The sequence below is a fragment of the Dermacentor silvarum genome, chromosome 1 (assembly GCF_013339745.2).
Source record: "Dermacentor silvarum isolate Dsil-2018 chromosome 1, BIME_Dsil_1.4, whole genome shotgun sequence".
In the NCBI taxonomy this organism is placed as follows: Eukaryota; Metazoa; Arthropoda; class Arachnida; order Ixodida; family Ixodidae; genus Dermacentor; species Dermacentor silvarum.
This window is the reverse complement of record NC_051154.1, coordinates 75323644-75348224: the sequence shown is the minus strand read 5'-3', so window position 1 is coordinate 75348224 and position 24581 is coordinate 75323644. Positions and strand designations below refer to the sequence as shown.

General features: G+C 48.1%; 2 protein-coding genes across 13 annotated transcripts in view; both read left to right on the top strand.

Moving 5' to 3' along the window:
- The window catches only part of LOC119466299 (chromodomain-helicase-DNA-binding protein 7-like), a 554757-nt gene that overhangs the window by 258256 nt on the left and 271920 nt on the right, over positions 1-24581 (top strand). The gene's annotated exons all lie outside the window — the stretch shown is intronic.
- Positions 8935-24581, top strand: part of LOC119466310 (breast cancer anti-estrogen resistance protein 1-like) — a 94958-nt gene continuing 79311 nt past the window's right edge. For both annotated transcript variants that reach the window (XM_037726822.2, XM_037726815.2), the window contains exon 1: positions 8935-9077. In XM_037726822.2, the coding sequence (XP_037582750.1) occupies positions 8994-9077 (84 nt within the window). In that variant the 5' untranslated portion in view covers positions 8935-8993. The remainder of the gene's footprint in view (positions 9078-24581) is intronic.

Genomic DNA, 24581 nt, shown 5'->3' with positions numbered 1-24581 from the left:
ACATCACCGACGTAGCACTGCTAGGCCTTGTTGGATCATTGCCATGGACGGTTCATATGTCTATCTATGCAGATGATATCTGCATCTGGGCGGCCGGCGTAACTCGTCCGCAGATACGAGCGAGACTGCAGAAGGCGGTCACACAAACGTCGTCCTATCTGCGTATGAAAGGTCTAGAATTATCCTCCGAAAAGTGCCGATTAGTCGCATTTACGCGCAAAACAATATGTTATACGCATAAATGGACAAGTAATTGCTTAGGAAACAAAACACCGTTTCCTTGGAGTCATCATCGATCGTGATTTGTCTTGGACGCCACATATTTCATATATGAAAAATAGGTTGACTGCAATAGCACATGTATTCAAATTTGTCGGCGGAAAGTCTTGGGGTGCATCTGTGCAATCGATGCTACAGCTGTACCATGCATTATTTATGGGCTTCCTAAGATACAGCCTGCCCGTGCTGGGAAGCACCAGTAAAACGAACCTTCGAACACTCCAGTGCATGCAAGCCCAAGTTCTACGGACGTGCCTCGGCCTCCCTAAGTGTGCATCCACAGCGGCCACAATCGCCATAGCACGTGACCACCCTGTATCAACATACTTTGCAGTCGACGCTCTAAGAGTGCACATTCGACATGTCGCAAGGACGCCCTTTCACCATCTTGCTTGCCTGCAAACAACTAGGCCGCATACGAGTTTCAGCCGTCTCCTGACTATACACGGAGCATCGCTACCATCGAATTACGTCCCTGCAGCGTGGCCTTTGTTACCACTGTGGTCACTGCATTCACCTCGAATATGCCTCACCATTCCAGGCGTAAAGAAGAAGGCACAAATGCCGTCAGCAGCATTGAGGCAGGCAGCATTATTGCTACTACATGAGGTCCACAGTGGCCGCTTACATGTTTACACAGATGGGTCGGTCATGCACTCCAGTTCAGCAGCTGCAGTATTTGTCCCAGCAAAATCTACGGTAATAAAATTCCGGACATCGCACTTGACATCGACGACGGCTGTCGAACTTACAGCTCTGTGTGCAGCGATGAAATTTATCGAACAGGAACCGCCCCATAAATGGTCTATCTTCTGCGATTCCAAGGCCGCCCTCCAGAGTTTGCTCTCTGCACTACGCCGTGGACCCCACGAACGACTTGTCGCGAACACACGCGAAATTTACCATCAGGCAGTTGACAAAGGACATGACATCGTCTTTCAATGGCTGCCAAGTCACTGTGGTATCTTTGGAAACGAGCAAGCGGACGCAGCCGCTCGATCTTCACATACCAGTACCGATTGCGTCGCTATCCCTATATATGTACAGAACAGACGCAGCACGAAAGCTCCGTGCGCTTGCTCGCGAGCTAACGTTAGCCCACTGGAATTCAACGGACTTTAAGAACCAGCGCCTCTGTTCCCTGGATCCTAATCTGAAGCTCCGCCTTCCACATGGCTTACCACGACGGGAGGTAACTCTCATTTGTCGCCTAAGACTTGGAGTAGCTTTCACCAACGCGTACTCCTACCTGATGGGAATGGCCACAAGTCCAGATTGTGAAACTTGCGGGCGCAAAGAGACTATAGCACATCTTCTGTGTGATTGTCGTCGTTTAAGTGCACAAAGTAAAGTCCTCAGAACCACGCTCGACAAGATAGACAGCCGTCCCCTTACGGAAGCCAGAATTCTTGGTCCCTGGTCCCAGCCGACGTCGGAACGAACTGCTTTAAAAGCGCTATTATGCTTTTTAAAAGATGCAGGACTTCATGAAAAACTATAGAATTGTGCGGACAGGTGTGTGTGTTTTTTTTTTTTTTTTGCTTTTTTGCTTTGTTTTTCTTCTATTTAATCTTCTCTTGTTTGCTAATCTTTTCTGCCCTTACCCCATCCCCCAGTGCAGAGTAGCCAACCGGACACTTCACCTGGTTAACCTCTCTGCCTTTCGCCTCTTAATTTCCTTCCTTCCTTCCGACATCAAATTTAGTGAAAATGAGTGAGTGTGTTCCCTAATTAATTACAGGCAACATAATTTCTTAACGAAACATTCGGGGAAAAAAAAAAAAAAAAAACAAGGCTGCTTCGCTGGAAATGGAGTTGCGATTCTGGCAAGTCACACAGGTCTGGTGTCTTTCTTTTTATTTTAAGTTTTTCTTGCCAGTCAAAGCGAACTTCTACACGACCTGATCCGCGTGTGCCAAGTACGAGCTTCTTTTCAACCTCATTTATGCAATCGCGTTCTTTCTGCATATATATTAATGCATTTTGCAGCAAGGAATCAGTTAGCTTGCGATGGGGCCAAGAAACGTAGGGCTGACCCTTGTGCACTTACCAAATCGTTTCAAGACGACTGGTCTCTTCTGCTTCTTTCTCCTGCATGCCACTGCTTTTATCTGTTTGTTTCGGCTCTGTGCGATAGCTCTGCTTTCAAAGGCGCGTGCAACGCGATGTTTAAACAACTGCGAAGTTGCGCCGTCTGCGCGTTTCTTAAATACATCCTCTAAACATATTTACATGTCTTGCAGATGCTTCACTGTTGTCGCTAAACGTTCATTTGCCTCGTTTCCCTACGTCACGTGCGTTTGTTAATTAACTGCTCCGAGTCTTTCATTGTTCTTGTGGCTCGGTCGATCGGCGTTACGAACACCATTGTGAAAGAGTGGGCGACAGCGGCGAAAACAGCGTTTAAAGGAACGCGCACAGCTCTCGGCGAGTTTCCTTTGGAAACGCAGCCCGCGTGCAGTGACGGCGCAAAAAAAAAAAAAAAAAAAAAAAAAAAAAAAAAAAAAAAAAGTTTCACTCGTGCATGGCGCTGCGAGAAGAGAGCTAAAGCTTTAAAATGCGTCAGTTCGGTTCGCAATGCGGCCTCTACGCAGGGGAATGCATCGGTCCCGGGTGTCTGAGGAGAACGAAATGGCGCAAGTATACGTTCAAGTCAAATACGTGCCAAAACTACGACCTGATTATGGGACATGCCGTAGTGGGGGAACCTTCGTGTATATATATATATATATATCCGCCGAGGTATTGACATATCAAGCAGCCACGCCAAACCCGGGAGGGTATAACGAAAGTTTCTAGTCACCGCAGCTGTTACTATATCATACCTGTACTGGCCATTACTAACGTTTCCTATACCTATTTACTAGCGCAAGAGATCCATAGGTGCATGCATGCTATAGGTTAGTAAATTGGCCTCCATCTGTTATGCTGTGTTGATGGCGCAGTCTTGTGCAAAGTGATTAAAAAATAAATTCTGGGGTCTTACGTGCCAAACCCACGATATGATTATGAGGCACACCGTAGATAGGGACTTAGAAACAATTTCGACCACCTGGACTTCTTTAACGCGCAACCTGCCGTGGTGGCTCTGTCAGCTAAGGCGTTGCGCTGCGGCACACGAGGTCGCGGGATCGTATCCCGGCCGCGGCGGCTGCATTTCGATGGAGGCGAAATGCAAAAACACCCGTGTGTTTGCGTTGTAGTGCACGTTAAAGAACCCCAGGTGGTCAAAATTAATCCGGAGCCCTCCACTACGGCGTGCCTCATAATCAGAACTGGTTTTGGCATGTAAAAACCAGCAGAAAGAAGCATGGATTGCACGGTACACGAACGTTTTTGTATTTCGCCCCCATCGAAATGGGGCCGCCGGGGCCGGGATTTGAACCCGCGCCCTTAGCAGAGCAAAGCTAATGCAACTTTTAGATAAGCTCTGGTTCCATTATGTTAATATGTGCTACTCCGTGGCGCACTTATGTAGACAGTATAATAATAGAATTTCCACAACTTTATTTATCCGTAGGTGCTCATCGGGGCAAGCTGCGCTCCCCAAAAGTGCGGCTATAAATACTCTTCAAGTTGTTAATAGAATGAATTTCGTGCCGTAACATTGTAGTTGCTCTCACGGTATGTGTGTTCTTCTCGTTTATCGTTCGTTCATGACTTTCTATGCATACTGTAGTCATACTGTAGTCATTGTACCATAATGTTGTCCCTGGTAAGCATGACCATTACGTATACCATATAACTTGGTGGTTGATGTATATGAGGGAAATAATGCGGTTCTCATTTCTCATTTCTCTAATTTATCATGTTATGCTTTTTACAATAGCATCGACTTGATGTGACATGGGAAATGGCGCTTATAAACCAAAGAGGCCCCACTGCATTACTGGTAGTTAAAATGCAGTTGCGTTAGTAACGGTTACTACGTTTTCTAGTTGGTAAGTGAGCCCCGTTAGTAATGGCTATACCACCTTTGTTTTTTTTTTTTTTTTTTTTTTTTTTTTAGATAGCAAAGTTACTAAGTTACTAACTGCATGTTACTACCAAGGTCGTGAATATTGTGACAAACAGTTACAAACCTGTAGTTAGTAGCTGAAACGACCTTTCTCTAAGCACGACGCCGCAATAATTTCACGAATTAATCACTGCGATGTTTCAATGGGACTCTGAGGATGCGTCTGCTCAGACTGGCGGACAATGCTGGGGCTTATGAACAATTCAAATACAAGCTGCAGAGCGTGAAGATGAGGCGTGTCGCTGCCGTATTTTAAGATATGCCGCATTAAAAAAAAAAAAATAGCCTGTGTTGTTCTTGAGCCGGGTTATTCAGAGAGGCGGACAATACTTACACGGGAAATTGACGCACCTACTAAACTAATTAATTAACGTCCTATTTAATTCCTTTACGGGACATATGGCAATTTACGAATTGTAGCCCGTCACCTTACAAGGCGTACCCACTTGAAATGAATTTCCAGAATGGCACCAGTTTGGACGCCGTCAAACTCGCCGTAAAAATGCACCGTTGTTCCATGCACTTACTTTTTAAAGAAAACGCTCTTTTATGCATTAAAGCACAAAAGGAACTGGTACGGACCTTGTATTTCGTGCCACACTCTGGGAAATAATATCCCGAAACTGGTGTCGTCCCGGAAATTCACTTCAAGTGGATTCGTCTTGTAAGCTCACCGGCCACAATTCGTAAATTGCAATCTGTGCCATAAAGTAAATAATTATGAAGTTAATTAGCAATTTTTTGTTAATTGATTGAATGTGTGTTTCGAATTCTCGTGCAAGTATTGTCCGCCTCCCTGAGTAATCCAGCTCAAGCACTAGAATTATGTCATCTGCAAAAGGCTATTCTTAAAAATTCCGCAAAACTTAAAAATGATCACCGTGTATACAAGGAGTCAGGTTTTCCAAAGTTATTTGGCAATGATTGTTGTTCAAAGCGGCGAAAGCCGAAGAAGTATACCAACGTTCGTCGACACCGTTTGCCCTCTGCCACGCACTGTCCCTTTGTTTGCAAAGACGCAGCTCATTGTATCGTGTCTAAGGTCACGTATAAGAACATTCAAGTTGCATGCAGCAAGACAGGCCTCACTAAGCCTAACTTACAACTTCGATAATTGCTATAGGAATCTGGATTAAACGCCGGCTTTCCGGACACCCTGTAGCGGCAGCGAGCGTATATATGCTGCGCTGCAGGTTGCGGGGGGGAAACAGGGGCAAACCTCTCGCAAGGCCTGGGCCGGAGGGCGCGCCACGCACACGACGTCCGATGCAACGGGGTCACGCTGCGGCCCGACCGGCAACGCGGGCCGCGACATCTGGGGGGGGGGGGGGGGGGGGGGGGGGGGGGGCCTCCGACCGCCGCTGCAGATGGTCCCGGCGGCAGCCTTTTGTTCCGCAAGAGCCGCCGCAGCGTGGCCGCGCGCTCGTGGCGAGCGTGAGCGGTGTGGGCATGCGATCGGGGCCGAGCGCGGCTAGGCGCGCGTAGGAGACGCGCTCGCGACGCGTGTCCGATGGCGCTCTGCGAACAATGGCCGCAACGAGGCGCATTTGGTCCTCCGCCGGCGTTACAGATCCGCGATGCCGCGGACCACGATAGAGAGCTCCTTTCTTTCCGGCTCGATAAGGTTATCGCTCGGGGCCCGCGCCTTGATGTACAAATGTCAGACGGGCAACGAGATGGCAGGAATCGCGCGAGCTCCCTCTCCTGATTCTCTCCTTCGTGTTTTTTTTTTTCTTTTTTTTTTATGTTGGCGAAAAAACAACTGAATCAAGACCCCACGGGGCCTCTGGGTTTGTATATCGTATACCATGTTTGTCAGCTGGCTATTCTTGCCAAGCTTCTATGCGCACCAGTCTGAGATGAACTCGTCGCAGTGTAGACAACGTGTGTCGGTCGGGATCATAATCTCATATTCATAATGGCTTGCATCGCCTTGATAAAATACAACCTCCCAGAGATACGCGTGTATGTGTGTGTGTGTGTGTGTGTGTGTGTGTGTGTGTGTGTGTGTGTGTGTGTGTGTGTGTGTGTGTGTGTGTGTGTGTGTGTGTGTGTGTGTGTGTGTGTGTGTGTGTGTGTGTGAGAGAGAGAGAGAGAAGAGAGAGAAATGCATTTATTTGTTGCGATGCATTGTCCGCGTCACCTTGAGAGAGCTGAACGCAAAAGCAGTAGTCAAGAACAAAGAGGAGATATATTTGCAGATACTTCATGAAGTTGAGTGCGGCTTAGGGAGTTGAATAAAAGTTGTTTAGTTATAAAGCAAATGATGCCAAAAATAGGATTACAGCGATTTTCTTAAGTACAGTAGCGTAAGTTTTTGAAATGCCGTAAGCTCACTTATGTCATAAGGCACGTACGTGGTGATATGAATTATCGCGTCTTTGTTTTATTGTTCTCCGCTGTAGTGCCTCGACAAGGACAGCGGAATTCGAATGTATGGGATCACGGCATCTACAGGGATTGCCAGTGTTGACTGGAACAAAAGTAGGATCCTTTCGTGTTGAAGGTGGGGCCCGCTCAAAAGCTGACTGACGTACTACAGACAAACAAAAAGTTACAACCGCGCCACAGATCGCTATGTGCAGTGCGCTCCTTGTTTGACTTAACGTGCTGTTATATTCACGAAGTTGATGCTGTTGCCGCGCATGTAGCAACGTTGCGCGCAATCGAGCAGCGTCTTCTCTCTCGCTGTTTTTTATCCGGTGGAGCCGTACAAAAAAGCAGGTCGATTGTGGCTTTCGTATTCAGAGACTCAGCCGGAGTGGCAAAAGAGGTTAAAGAATTGAGACGGAAAAAAATGCCCCAGAGCCAGTAATTTGGTAGTTGCGCAGGCTGTCACGCTTTCTCCCTTTCGCAATATTCATGTGTACAGGCTGCATGAAGTAGTCCCGTGTCGAGTGCATACAGCAGTGCCCAGTGCGTAGGCTACATACAGTTACATCTCAGTTTGATTTTCCGGCGAGACGCTCATAGTGCGGTCTTTCTTGCCGGGGTCGAAAGGACGCGATTTCAGGCGTCGCCTGCAACGAGATGCCGGCGCACAGACCCCATCCTGCATGGTAGCCCCACTCTATATATATATCACAATGCATCGATCACTTTACATTAGCAGGCCAAGAGATTAGCATTAGCAGGCCTTTACATTAGCAGGCCTTTACAATAGCAGGCTTTTACATTAGCAGACCAAGAGAGCCTCTACAGTGGGGATCGACTTAGACAACGTCCCATGCACTCGATTCATGCGACTCAGCATTCCACCTATATGGTGTACGGACTCACCTAGCTCCCAAACCCGCGCTGTTCATCCCCTTCAGGCTCATATTGTTTAGCCCGTACCCGGTGGACGAGACTCAATTACTGGCAGACGGCCACGATCCTCAAGAAAAAGCTCCGAACTATAGGGAGCTAATTCGATTCGACCTGCACTTCATGAACTATATGTATACACGGTGTTTCAGCGAACACTTTCAAATTTTGTTTAAGGTTGCCTGTGGCAGATAGCACAATTATAGTTCATGAGCAGGTCTACTCGAAGAGGCGGACATTACTTGCTCAAGAAATTGAAATGCATATTAGAATAATTTTAAAAATCAGTAATTACGTTTTTAACTAATTACCTGATGGCCCATATTGCAATTTACAAATTGTAGCCGTAGAGTTGGCAAGGCGGATCCACTTGGAATTTATTATCAGGATGACACCAGTTTCGAGATATTAATTCCTGAACTTTGCGGAGAGATGCATTGGCGTTCCAGTTAGTTTCTTACCAAAACGTCGCTTTATGCACTGAAGCACTGTGTCTAGCACAGTGCTTCAATGCATTCAAAGCACGAAGCCAGGGTGCCAGGGTAGCGGTTTTTTGGCGATGTCTTTTTCGACGCTATTCCCTTTCGATCGCGCTTCTCGCTCTGACAGTGGTAAGAGCGACGCTCCACCCGCGTTATCAATGGGATCAGCCGGTCGTGAACGGTGGATGATGAAGTCCCATACACAAGGAACAAGTCTCGGACGGATTTTCGGCGTCGGCGGGCGTTCATGCCTTGCAAGCCACTTCGGGCGTCAGTATAATTGTGATCTGGCATGGGCGCCTTAGCATTGACAGAATTGGGCGTAGAGCGAGCGTCGCCCACCAACGTCGCATTACTGTTGACGACGCCAGAATTTCGTTGGGAACTTGTTCCTTCTTGTTGGGGTCCAAGAGTGGCATCGGATCAAACGGAATTAAGGCATCGCAACAAAATCGCGGCCCTATACACTGTGCGAAACGAATCGCAACATGCAGATGCCGCCATGTTCAACTGGTGAAACGAACAAAACGCAGCGCCTCATGTGCTAGTTCCGAAAGTGCAGGCGAATCGAATAAACGGGCCTCAAATTACAATGAAATTCGCTGTCTCTCTCTCTCTCTCTTCAACGACAAATCGACGGCTCCTCCGGGTAGGCGCGCCCGCGGCCCGTCGAAATTACGCGATGGCCGAGCAGTGAAACGCTGCTCGCGACGCGAAGATCGTTCGCACAACAGCGCCCGTCTTATCTCGCTTCACCCCGTTCTGCAACACATCCTCGCGGCGAGCGCGTGCAAGCTGCGCGCAAGCCTGGGAGCAAGGGCGCGCTTATCTCGGCCCTCGTTATTTATCCGGGGTCTCACACCTGGTCCCGCGGGCGGGGCAGTGCACCGGGAGCGTCGCGGGCTGCCATGGCCTCCCCCGACGTGCTGCAGCAGTCGGCGCTGCTGGCGCACAAACTCAAGTGCCGCGCAGCTGCCGCCACGAGAACACCGGTGAGCCACGTCTCTGTCTCTGCTTGCTGCTGTGCCGCCCCGTGATCGCACCGTCCAGCTCACAGCGCCTCTGAGCGCAGAGTCGACGCGCGCGCGCTGGACGCGGTGTCGTACGAGCAGCTCAGCCGACAGTATACAGTCTGCTGCGTTTCTTGAGATTACTAGAAGCTATGGTGCTGGCGATCGTTCGGCAATATAGCTTCGTTCAAGGAAACTTGTCTGCTCGTATATAGTGATTGTGACTGCAGGCGTTATTGCGGCTTTATTTACTGTGCTCTATTTGACTTTATCAACCTGAATTACTAAGACAATACTGCGCGCGCATGCAGAATTGTTGCGCATTGTTATAGTTATAACGAAATATTTTGTTGTAAATGAGCGATTTGCAAACTTCACGAAGCCGTTGTGCCAGGGACGAAGTTTAGGCAAGGGAGATTTATTTACAGAGAGGCGGAGAGGTCGGTCTGAGCATCTGGCCTAGCTGCTACTCTGCACTGGGGGAAAAGGGACGGGAAATCAATCAATCAATCAATATTCATTATGTTTCAAGAAGATGAATGTCGTACCTATATACAGACGAGGGTCCAATAGTCAGTGACTGCACCGGTACCCTAAAAGGACTGAAATTCATGTACCTTATTAATCATCATTCCCTTCCTGGTTGGACTGCTATACACATGCAGCTCCCGTATAGATACTATAGCGCCAGAGCTCCTTCAAGTAATTTTTATAGGAAACTCTGTGGTTTGCAGCCGCCGTGCAATTTACAATCGGCAATTACGTTCCTGTGCCGAAGACTATAGCATGCAGAAACTGCCCTCCCCTGGGCGATTCCGTGATTGAAAGTATTTTAGGTCTACTGTAGGATGAATATATATATATATATATATATATATGCATTTCGCCCCAAGTGGATTTGGATGCTCATGGCGACAGTATAACGAGGTTGAAGTGTGCAGCCTGCTCTGGTGGAATGCACATGACCTGCACCATTGAGAAAGAAAACCATGGTGCATCGAGATGCGCTTTGCAATATGTGCGACGGAATTGATAATTAAATAAGAAATTAGTGTATTTAGATAAGTAAATACCTAATTGGCGAATATAGCAACTTTTTATGAATCTCGGCCAGAGGAAGTTATTATTTTGTCTCGAACATCTCCCATTTTTAATAACTGGAAAAGTTATCGCTGAACCCCATGGATTGGTGTTCATAGAAACAAAATTAACTCCTGTCCATTATATCAATGCCGGTGTGTTGTAGGACGATTCAGTACATACACAGACGGTGTAGAAATGAACACAAGAATAACCGGTGCCATGAAGCACCTGTCAGCTGTGACCTTCCTCGTCAATCTTATGCTCGTTTCTACCGTCCAATTTAACTACAGCCCCACAACATAATGCACTGCGGGCCATTACTTTTTCTCAAATGAGGTCCAAATTTCACTGATCCGTTTATCTTTACCAATGTGCCAGTCAGTGCGCTTGTCTATTACTCGCCATACAACCTCTGTCGAATACACACACGCGCGCACACAAACACGCAAACTGCTTGGTCATAAGTTTTTTTTTTTTTTTTTTTTTTTTTTTTGTCCCATGCTCTTCAGCAACTTTAAGGTTCACGTCATCCACGACGTTGCACACACTTCGTGATGAACTGTGGATAATCTTACTATTCATATGTTGCTACAGAAATTTGTAGTATTGAACACATTAAGCCGTCTCGATCTTTCTGCTTTTTCAATACGTTCTCTCTCTCGGGTCATCCACTTGGTTTTATCTCTTCAAGCAGTTGTTTTCACTCTGAGATATATTCCTTTGATATATAAGCGCAGTGTTAGCGAAAATTGACTGTTTACGCGCCGATTGTTCCAACTGCAATATTTCGATATGCGAGATGTTTTTTCAAGCGAAGCTTGTATTGGCCTCACAAGTGTCGGTGCCGTTGTAGGTGTGACCACAAAAAAAAAAAAATCGTCTCGCGCAAGTAAAGGAAAACGGCGGGAAAGGCTAATAATAGACCGCTGGTGAAACACGTGAGGCGCGCGCCCGTAACACGAGACGGAAGTACCCAATCAGGAGCGGGCACGCGCCGGGGGAAGGTCAGGGGAAGGAAATGGCCTCGTGCGCGTTGCGTCGGGTCGCCTGCTCAGTGCACCAAAGTTGGTTCTTTATTCTATGAGTGCACGCTCGGCAAACGGATGGGAAGGCCACGCTTTGTTCGGTCGGCGGCGGAACAGGCCGCTTTCGACGAGAAACGCCGTCAATGTCGCCGGGAGCAGGCTTGCGTTCGCCTTACGGATCCTACGTTAAATAAATCCCAGGCCAGGGATCGAACCCCCAGACCAGGGATCGCGACACTCAATTTTGAGAGTACGACAAGCTTTGCGTGCCCCCCTGTTCCCGGTAGGCGAAGGGCCGATGAATTTTTGTTTAGACCGCATACAATTTTGAAGAACTTCCTGTGGCAGATAGCACAATTCTAGTACTTGAGCTTGATTTACTGTAGAGGCGGACGTTACTTGCACGAGCAACGTATTTCATCGCACGCTTTAGAATTAATCTCTCAAAACTGGTGTCATCCTGAGCACTCGTTCCAAGCGGATGCGCCTCGCGAACTCACCGAGTACCCAATTCGTAAATCGCAATATGTGCCGTGAAGTAATTAAGGAAAATTTAACTGGTGAAAATTTGTTAATTAATTAGTCAATTATGCATTTCGATTTCTCCTGCAAGTAATTTCCGCCTCTTTGAATAATCCAACTCCAGAACTAGAACTGTGCTACCTGGTGATTTTTCCCTCCTTCTGCACGGTTAAGAAAAAAAGACAGCTAAATATGTTTCTCAAAGATTTTTTCTAAATAACTACTGTGTTTTGTTTTCACCGTCTGGCGAAAGATAGTGTATTTCGGAGGTAAATAGGAGGACCTCTCTAGCACTTTCAGGCACTGTACTGTATAGAGTCTGAATCTGAGCTATATATAGCTGATTACAAAGGCGTCTCGTTACAGGAGACAGCTCTAAAGAACGGGAATGGCAGGGAGCGCGTATTTGCTCATTGAGCTGGATCGATCCCGGATTTGTGCGCTAAATCGCACAGATTAGTGGAGGTGCGATCAACACAAGCCTAACGGAGATCAGTACGACCGCCGTCTCGAGAGCGAGAGAGAATTAACGAAATGCAACCTCCAAGGGAGAATAACCGAGCGAGCGTGGAGCCCACACGGCTATATCTCTCGAGCGCAGATCGCCCTTCGTCCTGTGTTTCCAACATGTTTTGCACAGCGGCTATCGACGCCAACGACTGATGCCAAGATCAGGCTGTGCTGACGGCCGTTTTTCGAGCGAACTCCAAATATAAGTTGGCTCGCGGTGGAGTTCCCTCAAAACGGAGTGTCCGGCCCATGCTGCATATATGGACCGCAATGGCTAACGGCGCCATTGGCTTTTGTTTGCTCGAGCACGCACTAGCGGTCCTTCTTGTTGACCAGGCAAGGGGGGGGGGGGGGGGGTCGCAGATAAACGGAGGCTTTCGAGTGCCCACCCCTTTCCCTGCATGCGACGTCGATACGTGCCCAGCGCGAACCGCGACCACCACAGGAGAGGGGGGTATAGTTCTTGACGAGCCGTGCGTGTAAAGAATGAGTGTTGCCGTGGGTGTGTATTAATATTCCCAGAACTGCATAACGCATAGTCGATAGGAGACCGATAAGGAAGTGCGCGCACCTGATCCGCCATGCGGCGATGTATGAGAGTCTTGGGCAGCTTGGGTGCACGTGCCCGGCATGCCGCATTTGCATGTCGGCCTCCCACCCACACGTTCGCAGTCCGTGACGGAAAACTTTCGCCGCTGAGCTCAATGACGCGGCCACCATCTGGACACTTACGCTCGCCACCTGAGCACGTATATCGCGCCGCTTGCAAAAAGCGTTAGGAACCCGGAAACCACGAAACTTGCGATCAGACGGTCGAGGAAGTTCGATATCACTGAATGACCGGCTTCCACTATACGAGATCGCAGCATGTGTCATAAAGTAACAATAATAATAAATAAAGCTCATTAGCTGCTAGTAATTGGTTGCCGCAAGAAAAAGATATTATCTCAACTGCGGTGTCTAAAATATTTTGAATCTTTCTATTTGGAGCGCACGCATGCATGCTCCGATCGCGGAATTGTGCAGAATAGAGCACGACACGTTATCATTGCGAGAGCTCGCCAGAAGCAGCTGTCGAGGAAAGCGGATGTTCCTTTGCGAAACGCTCTTGGTCTCATCTCCGGATGAAGCGGCTGCTATGCACGGATGTGTATGTGACACTGACGTCACATTCTGCGCCGGTTGACGTGAGCGCGCTCCTGAACATGAAAATTCTATTTTCGCTTTGTGCACGTCCGAAAGCCGTTTGGGTTCATGGCTCTCAAAACCGGTATCTCAGAGAAGACCGGAGCTGGAAACCGGAAGTTAAGGCTATCGCAGTTCACGCCACCTTTTCGTTCCCTTGCATCAGTGTATGCGATCGCCTATACTGCTGATGCATGGCTGATCCATGGCCTAGCGTAAATAAATAAATAAGTTTCATATTTTACGTGCCAAAACCGCGATCTGCTTATGAGGCACGCCGTATAGTGGGAGACTCCGGATTAATTTTGACGACCTGGGGTGCTTTAACGTGCACCTATATATATACAGGGTGTCCCAACTATCGTGCACCAAGATTTTTAAATATGCAAATGTCACGTAGCTGGACAGAATCAAGTTAATGTTGTTTGCCGTTGCTTTGAGCACTCAGATTATTTTTGCCATTCCTTCTAATTACCAAATTAGTCTTAATTAATTAATCAGCTTCTCAAATATTACAATTAGAGGAAAAGTGACAATGAGAAAATTGTAGAGCAACATGAAATACTCCCGATACAGCTTTCTATTGCTCAATACGTGCTACATAAAAAGGGTTTTTTCGGAACGTGATGGGCGTCCTACAAAAGTGTCGCATACGTAAAGACTGGAACCGGGCATTTACTTAAAGACAGCAAAGATAAACTTGTGCCTATATATAGTTTCGAGAAATGCGAACTCAAAGCGCGCCGTAAAAAAATGCATTATTCCAGTTAACAGTTTTCCGTACTGTATGTTTCCACTGTTCAGAAACATATATGCTAAACTGAAGCAGCAATGGATATTCTTACACATCTCGAGGGTTTTTTTTTTTTCTTGAATATGAAGCTAGGGAGCTTCTAGCAAAAAGGTTATGCTTCGTGTACTGGCTGACTTCATTCTCCAGTTGCATGTCCCTTCAAGTCATTTATTGAAAAGGTTATTATTCTATCTTCGTTAGTAATCCCATTGACGATTATTACCACGCAAATTGTGATTACCGCCGCTGCTGTGAGGCTTGGTCAGTAAAAATAGTCATTTCATCCCGAATTCCTATCTTTTAATTGTAATCCGTGACAGTCGCCACAGAAACACGCATGGTATATGCGTGTGAGAAAAAACATTCCACTCAAATCCCCGATGGTTGAAAAGACGTTGAATCAATAGGCGGGGTATCACTCTGCGGCAATTAATACTGCGAGGCTTTAATGAGGCTGACAAAGTCGTCGTGATGCGGGCTGCGCGGTAAGCGAAAATACAGAAACGAAAAGAGTAGCTGGAATGTTGCCTATATCGCGGCAGCCGTTGCAGGTTCCTTGGTATGTATATACAGGATGATGAAAGTTAAGTGGACAGTTTTTTTTTTAATTAGGCGCTGAGACGTGCGTGAAGACCACCTGTACAGTAGGGTTATGTGGCGAGGGGGACGCAAAGTGAGATGATAATTATCGCCGTTAGCAGTGCAGTTAACAAACATCGAATAATTAACTTTTGACTGGCTGCAATAAGCAGGCACGTCTGTATTGATAAGTTAGAGGCAGTCGTGTTTCTACAGAGTTCCACTTGGCAGAATTCTTCTAGCGTATCCGTGCTTTGAGATATTGAACTGCGAAGTTTAATTGCCGTTCGCATGATTACGCATGCAAGACAGTGACGACCAGCGCAAAGCTGCTCCCTTATCTCGGTATACCGGAAGCTACCTTCGTTACAGGCTGCGCTGTTCCGTGTTTTGATAGCGGTTCCGACTTCTGCGCTTTGCGATTACGCCAGCCGAGAGTAAAAGGGCGGACAGTTGTCACTTTTGTCTATGCCTCCTCCCCGTTGTCGGACTAAACGCCGTACGCAAAAGGCCCGTCACATAAGGTGATGTGACTGCCACGAATTACTGCGCTCGCACACGCTGCTCCGCCATTCGGCGAACGGGCTTTATATACGTTACAGCACGGTGCGGAAACCGGGACTGTTTCCTTCGTGATTGTTAGCGTCTGCATTACGCGTAGGCAGTGAACACACACAGTGCACGGCAGCCGGGCATACTTTTAGCGTGGGTTCAGTGGTGCACTGTAGCTCAGATTAATCACATGCCCTGCCCTTGGCGTTATTTTATTTCCTAATCGTACTTAGAAGGATGCCGGAACGACGGAAAAGGTTGAGCAGAAAGAAAGAAAACTCAGGATTGTGCGGCTCGTGGGTGGCACTCCCTTGGAAGCACCGCGGGACGTCCGCAGGCCCACCAGAAATCTCCCGGATATGGCGCCGAAGAAAGCACCCGCTACGACATATATATATATATATATATATATATATATATATATATATATATCTCACCGCATGCAGTGTATGTTCTGGGACGTTGCCCGGTTGCCTCTCCTCTCCAGACTCAAGGATTTGCAAACACGCTGCCACGCTTGTATTGGTTGCATTGCATCAGGCCTATATGTGCAGAAAAAAAAAAAGAAGAAGAAGACTTGGAGGAATGGCGTGCGTCGACAAACCGACCGAGTGCACTTTGTTTTCGCGTCGACTGCAACATCGCCGAGATGCTACACGTGCTGCTTGTTCTATAGCCGGCATTCCAAGGTCGTTTCTTTGTTCTTGGCTCATTATGGTCGTATCGGCTGGTGAGCCGGAATAATAGTTACAAAAAAATAGGCCACATTTATTTACGCGTGTTTTCGAGATCCTCTGTACTCCTATACCTGGGCGCGGCCGCGGTTGGAGTGGAGCTATATTGACCTCGCGAGTGAAGCACAATAACTGCATGCATAAATTGGAATCAGGTTGGACCCGCGCGGGATACTGATGGCGTGGTGAAACTGAAGAGAATTCACGAAGCAAGGCACCTCGCACGCAGGCTCGAAGGGTGTCGCGGCCGCACGCCGCAGCGGGCTCGCGCTTGCGCGCGGCCCCCATTCGGAAGGCAACTGCGTCGCAAAGACACGACGACTGCGCAGCTCGGCGGCGGCGACACAACGTTGTTGCCCACGGCGTCCTCCTTCTTTCGTGCAGTACTGCTGCGCCGTTTTATGCTAGATGAAAATAACAATACGCTGGTGCCAAAACAGATACGCGTGGTATACGACGCGACAACGTTCTACACGGCACTGGTCCCAAACTCAGTTCGAGCGTTGGGCCGTGTATACACTATACAGTTCATCACGCGGGCCGCACTGCGGTGTCCTTGGGGAACAGCGGTAACTAGTTAAAGACTAAGGCAACACAGAGGGAATGATGGACCACGCATAAGATTGCACGTTTGGGAGCGCTTGTTTACAGACTTGCGATGTAAGTACGTACGTGCATGGTGGCGATCATTTATATATTTATTAAGGCGAAAGCCTTAAGTTGCTCATATCCCCGATGGCCTTGAAAAAGACGCGTCGTCCGGTCCAGTGGTACAAAAATTGTCATCATCAGCAATGGCCCATACGCCCCTAAGCAAGCAAAAATGCAATGGCTCATCCCTCTCGTAATGCAGAGGCTACAAGCACTCAGCAAAGTGAAGCGAACAGGGCATACATTCATTGGAATCACGCATACAACGTACAGAACCGCGGCGCCTAGTCGAGTGGCACGAAAAGAAACCACGTGACCTTCTCAATGGCTCATACCCCTGTAAGCAAGCAAAAAATGCAATGGCCCATAACCCCGTAAGGCTGAGGCTACAAACGCTCAGCAAAGTGAAGCGAACAGTGCGTACACTTTCATTGAAATCACCCATACAACACACAGAACAGCATACGTTTCAGTCCCCCTGCTGAGAGGATGCAACTTAAGTCGAAGAGAAACGTCGTTGGCATGAGTCCGACCCCGCTATTCGAGCGCGCGAAGCCGCAGCTAAGCGTCGAAAACGAGCCGAAGAAGCCGAACTGCCAAAGCAGCAACGCGACGATGCGAGACGGCGCGCGTTACCAAGTGTGCGGCAGGCTTTCGCCTTCACGTGTTGCAGGAGTGTAACATGCTGCCGAACTATTTATTTATTTATTTATTTTACGCTTTGCTGACCAGCGTGCTGCCTTCGAACGTACTAAAGGAATTGTTTCTTGTTCTGCATCTTTTCATATTCTGACTGGATGACAACAGGGTTATATTGTTTTGCGTGAGTGACACGTCACATGCAGTTGAGGATAGAATGAGAAAGAATAGACGATGGAATATAAAACACAATCAGGCACAATTTAAAAATGCAGAGTTTAATATTAAGTGCGCTCTTGGTTCAGGCGCGACAGAATGCAAAAACGAAAACTCGTTTACCGCGCTAACCGATAGCGATGATGCACTTTGCGGCGTAAGGACGGACAGATCAATGCCTACAGCTTCAAGCTCTTAACCGTTATTGCCACCAGCTTTAAACATGAAAAAAAAAAGAAAGCGAAGAGAAAGAAAGAAGCAACGAAAGAAAGAAAGCATCCGGAATATACCCTTTTCGTACGCAACTCGAAAAAATCGTTATACAAGTCAGAGCTACGGGCAAACACAGAAAAAGAAAAGAAAAACAGTGATCTCGAGCTTAATTGCTCCGCGGCCACGCACGCACAGCACTCGCATGCGCGGCCAATATATATATATATATATATATATATATATATATATATATATATATATATAGGACAAGTGCGCCGCAAACGCGAAGACACGACGATCAGCTCCTCGCTCGCTCAATGCGCGCATGTGCGCAGCTGTCGGAAAACGCTGCAGCCACACTGCGCATTTATTCTCGGTAGACATGTAGACCTGTTGTACACCGTTAGACTTTCTTTTCTTTCATTTTTCGTTAATATTTTTGTTTATTGTACTCGAATGCCGAGCTTTCATAAAATAACCAATACGTTGCTTGTTTTTCACGTCGTCCGCGAAACCCTGCTCCTCGTTAATTTTAATGAACAACTAAGCACGCTTGTCCTATAGGCCGGTATACAAAAAATTAAATGTTTGTGTGTGCAAACATTATTCTGTATTGTATGCAAACATATAAAAGGCAGTAGAGCGCGCTATACGCCGCTATTCTGAACAAGAAAGAAATTCCGACAGAAACCATCTCAAGAGGACTGTCGACGTTAATGCGATTTATATGTATACAAGCAATGTAGCGATAAACTGTATTGCCACCTCCGAAACGCGTCATGTAATAGACGTGTATAGCCGGGCAGCGCTTACCTCTGGGCACGGTGCGCCGTCTAGAAGTGCCGCCGCCAAGTCCGCGCGCGGCACGCCTGAATGTATTATGACTCGAGTTCGATTGCACCGGATAAATTTCAAAGGCTTCTCCCCCCCCCCCCCTTTTTTTTTTGTCATTGAAGCGCGGTGCACACCCAGTGGCCCATGTTGACGTCATAGAGGTTCACTGAGGAGCGGCTGGCGCTCTTTGGCCACAATGGACCCTTGCACCATTAAAAAAATAAAATGTCACAGTTTCGCCCTAAGGGCGAAGTAATGAATGCGATAGCAACACAGCAATGTCATACGAAGTAAGGTGAGCGGCTTTGGTAGCAATATGAATTGTAGTAAACATGTGCTGATTAAGTAAGCAGGTGTGCTGCGGCGTAAGTAGACCGACATGAAGAGAGACTCGATGACCACGAGAAGGCGCGTGTGAAACGGTGGCGTTGATGAGAAGCGCTTCCCGTGGGCAGCGCGTGCGAAGGGACACACCTGTAGCGCTGCACTGCCGATCCGGGCAGCATTGCATGTGTAGCGTGCGTTGGAAAATGTGGCCCGACTATTACTAACTGTGGTGTGAGCGCGCACAAACAAACATGAATAGATCACACTGAATGACTGCAGACAACGACCGTAAGAACTCTGGCAGCAAGCGGATACGCCGCAGCGGCGAAGGTACGTGCGGGCTATCGCTTCAACGGAAACTGAGCGGCGAATGCACGGCGCATAAAGGTCAGAGCCGTGTGGAGATAAGAGACGGTGCGAGCGAGCGACGAGCGCGGTTGTTGGCAGAGTGGAAGTGCGCCCCCCCCCCCCCCCCCCGCTCGCTCCGGCGCTGGCTTCCCGCTTCCTTGCTTGCGCGTGGGAGATTGAGTGCGTTCGCTCTCCGTGATAGCGCGCGTCCCCGCACGCTTCCGCTCGGGCATACGGCACGTGGCAAAGATTTTATCTATAGGGAACCTCACGGCGACGCCGACGGCAGAAATCCGGTTAAAGTGTCCATATAATTGCTATCGCAATAAAAGACAAGCATCATCATTGAAGAGCTGAACTTACCCAAAGACCCAAGTTGGCGTTAAAGAGGTTGGCGCATACCCCGGGGTCATATATCCGGTAACCCATGTCGGTCCGACGGTTGGTTTCAAAAGCGGTTCCCTGAGCTCAGCAGACTTCCAGATGCCCTACCCATTAGACCATGGACTACCTGCAGTGATCCAAGTTGGAGTGAAATAGGTTAGGTACGGACCAACAGACAGAGAGGCATACCGAAAACTGGGCGAAGTTCCCCCAAGAATGCTAATCGCATTTAAAAAACAAAATGTACGACATTTTCGTGGAACTGTGCCACTCTCTAACACAATTTTTGGGCAACAGCGTCAAGGTCATTAAATAAAGGACTAGCTCGATGTACCAACATGAATGGCTAAAATATGGGTCGTATAAATGTCATGGATGGATGGTAATAACTTTATTGAGTTGTCCTGCAGTTTTGACGACCCGGGCTCAGGTCTCCCAGCCCGGGTCGTCAAAACAGCAGGACAACTCAATAAAGTTATTACCATAGTTATTACTATAAATGTCACCGAAATAAAATATCCTGATCTCAGGACTTCTAACAGCGATATATCTACAGTGTATTTCGCAAGTTCCTCACGCGATCCTGTTCGCACATCAAAGCCTCGATGCAGAGGAGCGTTCTTACTCCACGCTCCTCGCTCCAGGCAGGTACTTAAATACCGGCACTCAGCCGAGTGAGGACAACAGCCGAATGCGCTTTGAGAAAGTTGCTGAGCGCGGCTAGGTCCCGGCGACAATGATGTGATGCCAGCGTCAATGTAGCCTTGCGCCAGAGCAGCTGTGTGAATGGATGGCATTGGTTTTATACCCCAGCCAGTGCTCTTGTGAGCTCCTAAGACGTAAGCATGCCAAAGAAATATATGGATTCTAAATGGGGTCACGCTAGGCCTGCTTTCTCCGACAGTGAAGCGGCCTGTAGAGTAAAAAGTAGGACAGCTAAAGACATCGCCCATATACCTCCCTCTGACCCCCCCCCCCCCTTCCTCCCCGCTCGTCCCCATGTGTGTATACGCTCTAGTGATGCAAAACCATCGGTAAATTGACTATCGATAGCATCGATAGTTTTTTTGGAACTATCGATAGTGTAAAAAGACTATCGATAGTATACTATCGATAAACTCTCGATAGTATTATCGATAGTAACCAGTTACATCTTACCTACAAACTTAGTTATGATATTTTTATTTTTTAATCACAAAATGCAATATAAATTTGAAGCAGCGCAGTTCCGCCACATGTAACGGCTTCCTTTCCGCTACAGCTGAACAGGGCCGGTATTTTGTAGCGATGCCTTATGACTTATTCTATACTAGTCTTATCATCCACCGCTCACGGCCGGCTGATCCCGTTGATAATGCGAGCGGACCGTCGCTTCGACCACTGACAAAGCGCGATAAGCGCGAGAAGGCATTATGACATTAAAGGCATCTCTACAAAATACCGGCCCAGTTCAACTTCATTATCATGTGTCAGTCAAGCATTCTGGTGAGGGAACACAAGCATGTCAACTTTCTTGCCCTTCAGCCTGCTCCTCCTATCTGAAAGGATCTGCATGTACAGCCGCTCAGAATGCGCGTTCTGCGAGTACCGACGTCGCCGAAATGCACAAGTACCTCCTAGCCACTTCAGAGAGCGGCGTTGCGGAGCATTTCCAAGACTTCCAGAATGCTAAAGGGTTGCTCTTCTTTTCCTGCAGATGTAACTCCAGGTACTGGCGAACCATTAGCTCTGCGTTCGAGGTTGCGGTTGAGGGCTCCTGTTTGTCTCTCAAGGAACCGCAGAAATCGGCTTCCTGCCACAGCTTTGTTTGGAACCGCCTGCTGTCCAGATGGTTCTACTGGGACATTTGCGACACGAACACTTTATCCAGCAAGTGTATACGTAGGGTACATCTGCAGAGCTCGGTGACTGGTAGAATGCGATAACGAAGAGTCCTGTCATAGTTATCACCACCACCATATGCCACGCACTCGGGGAACCAAGTTTATGCTGCAATGAGTTCGTGCAGTGGATTTTATACTATCGATAGTACTATTGAAAGTACAATCGAAAGTACTATCGAAATTTCTATCGATAGCGCTATCGATAGTTTTTTCACCATCGATAGTTCGATAGTGACTCAGCTATCGATAGTATCGATAGTACTATCGATAGTACTATCGACTAGTACGCTCCCTTCTCCGTATACAGTCTCTCCTTGGGGAGGAGGCAGTGTCCAAAGACTTCGGACAGGGGCGGCCCTTACACACTGCCCTTTCGGTCGGCGGTCTACCGCCTCGATTCCCTTTGAGATTCCCCAAATATTCTGTCCCGGCGCCCGCAGCGGTCCGTAGTGGCTGTGTCCAGAAATAAGGACTGCCTGAGAGAAAGTACTTGACCTGCTAGGCTACGCACACAGCTGCCAGCCTGATAACTTTGTGCGCTGTCCTACGTACGTCCGCACACGCGCGTGGAAAACCAGCTCAACAAGCCGTTTATCCGTTTTATTGTAAAGATCAGGCGTTCCCTCTTTAATTTTACCATATATTTAGGGCTCCGTGTTTTCGGTGTTTATTTTTCCTGGAAATCGGCGGGCGTTTATCGGAGTTTATATTTCTGGCGGAAATTCGGCGTTTATCGGAGTTTATTTCCCGTAAATCCTCAATTCTCCGAAATTCGGAATTTTGCATTATTCTCAAAACCCGAAAATCTTAGATCAATTCATATCTGAATACTAAAATATCAAAACACACGAAGCACATTTTATTTTTCCTAGAACATTTGAATGGACAAAAACGTATGCGCGCGCACAAGCGAAATACTTGAACACAGAACATCTTTAATTTTGCGTATAACAACCTTAGCTTAAAGCTTATTGTAAAACACGCAAGCATACTTTGCTAGATTGCTGTCAGTGATCACAGCACGCTCCTTTCTATTGACGACTCTCAGCTTTGAAAACGCCCTTTCAACGTTAGCGCTAGAAACAGGAAGCGCCAGAAGACGCAGCGCGCAGCGAGAAAGCACTGGCCACTCGACATTGTGAAGTCTCCAAAACGACAGGGGTTTAACAATGTTACGTATTTCATAGCACTGATAGTTCGCAAAATCACTCAGGAGCTGGCTCAAGTCGTCAGTTTCAAGAAGCACTAATTGAAAAATAGGCGCATAGGTTTCGAATGCGCAGGGAAGCTCATGCTTCACATTTGGGTTGACAATTTCAACACAGTACCAAAACGATTCTTTGGTGTACTGGAGTTGATCGCACAGGTTCCTCTCAGATGTCTGTCTCCACTTTTCGGCGACAGCAGCGTAGTATCCGTTAAAGTCTGCGACAGTCGTTAAGCGTTGATTCTCGTCAAGGAGGTCCAACATACTTGTGACATCTGATGCGAAGACCTCGGTTGGATCCCGCCATTGACTGATGAGTGCGTGCAAACGAACCCCCAGTATGGGATAAACTTGGTGTATCAGGGTACTCTCTGCCTCAAGTTCCTTAATTATTGAGATCACGGCACACGCATTGCTCTTCAGAAACCTCATCTTAACGAGCAAGTCGTGCACAGCTTCAGGCGATGAAACAAGACTCCTGAGCTTCTCACACTTCGTCCCCTTGGCTTCGTCGCTTCTCAAGAAAGACAAAATGGCGCGCCATGCAGTAGTCCAAAATATCTTCTAGAGCTTCATATAAAGAGAACCACCTCGACGGACATACGGTTTTCAGCGACTTGATGGTCATACCCATGGCCAAGCAAATCGGAGTTTATCGGATAAATCCGAATTGTGAGAAATTTTACCGGCGAATGTTTATCGGATTTTTTCGGATAAAACCGAAAACACGGAGCCCTACATGATATATTGTGCCACGCGGAAAACAGTGCGAATCCCAAAAGAAGGAAAAAAATAAGGGGGGGGGGGGGGGGGGGGCGGCATTAGCGATCGCTCAGGAAGTGTGGGAGAACAAAGGAGAACGACTTTTCACTCCAGTATCAACGACCGGGAGTCTTATATGTCCCTCTTCCGGAGTGCCAGGGAGTGCGCTGTGCCGGAGAGAAGCTCTGTGCATGAAAAGGGGGTGATTCTGTCGGACGGAGACTCGCGATGACGTGCACGCATCGTCCCGTATAGATGGGAACCCGCGCAGGAACACCGCCCTCCGCTCTCTGCCGGGAGCCATCATCCGTGTGCGTGCTGCTCGTGTTTCGGGGGATCGGCCGGATAAGCGCGCTGGATGGAGACGGCTACACGCGTCGCGGCCCAGACGGACGCGCCGGAGAAGGAATCGCTGAGCTCCCGAGACGCAGTAGCAGCGCGACGAGATTCACCCCTATCGCGGGAGAGACGCGGCCGCACTGAGGCGCGCGTTTTTCCTCCCGGTCTTTGTGACGGTGCGAGGGCCGCCTTGTTTTGGCGCCATCGCGACGACGATCACATGAACACGACGGCGCGCGGCGGCAGCCGAGCAGAAAAGGTGGGACCGAGAAGCTTGTCGACCCTGTTTGTTTCCTGTGTGTTTTTTCCCCCTTTTATTTCGCCCGATTGCTTCGCGTTGGGCACACAGGTCTTTATCAGCGCATGTAGTATTATTAGCGTGCAATCTCGGCTATAGCGATAAAACACGCGCCCATTTGCTGCGCACCACAAACAAACAAACAAATAGGGAATAGAGCAAAAACGCGGCTGTGCGTGGTCCGTGTGTCTGCCGACGGGTACATGACCACTTTGGTCGCGTTATTCGGCGCAGTAACGTTAACCTCGGATGATGGCAATCGCAGCTACTGCCGTGTTACGCGCCTGGGGAGTGCGGCGGAAGTCGATGTGGAGCTGGCTCGACACACGCACAACGCGTCGCCTCAACGTGCGCTTTTAACTCGGCCATATTTCTTGGAACGATCGACAACCCTGCTCGGTA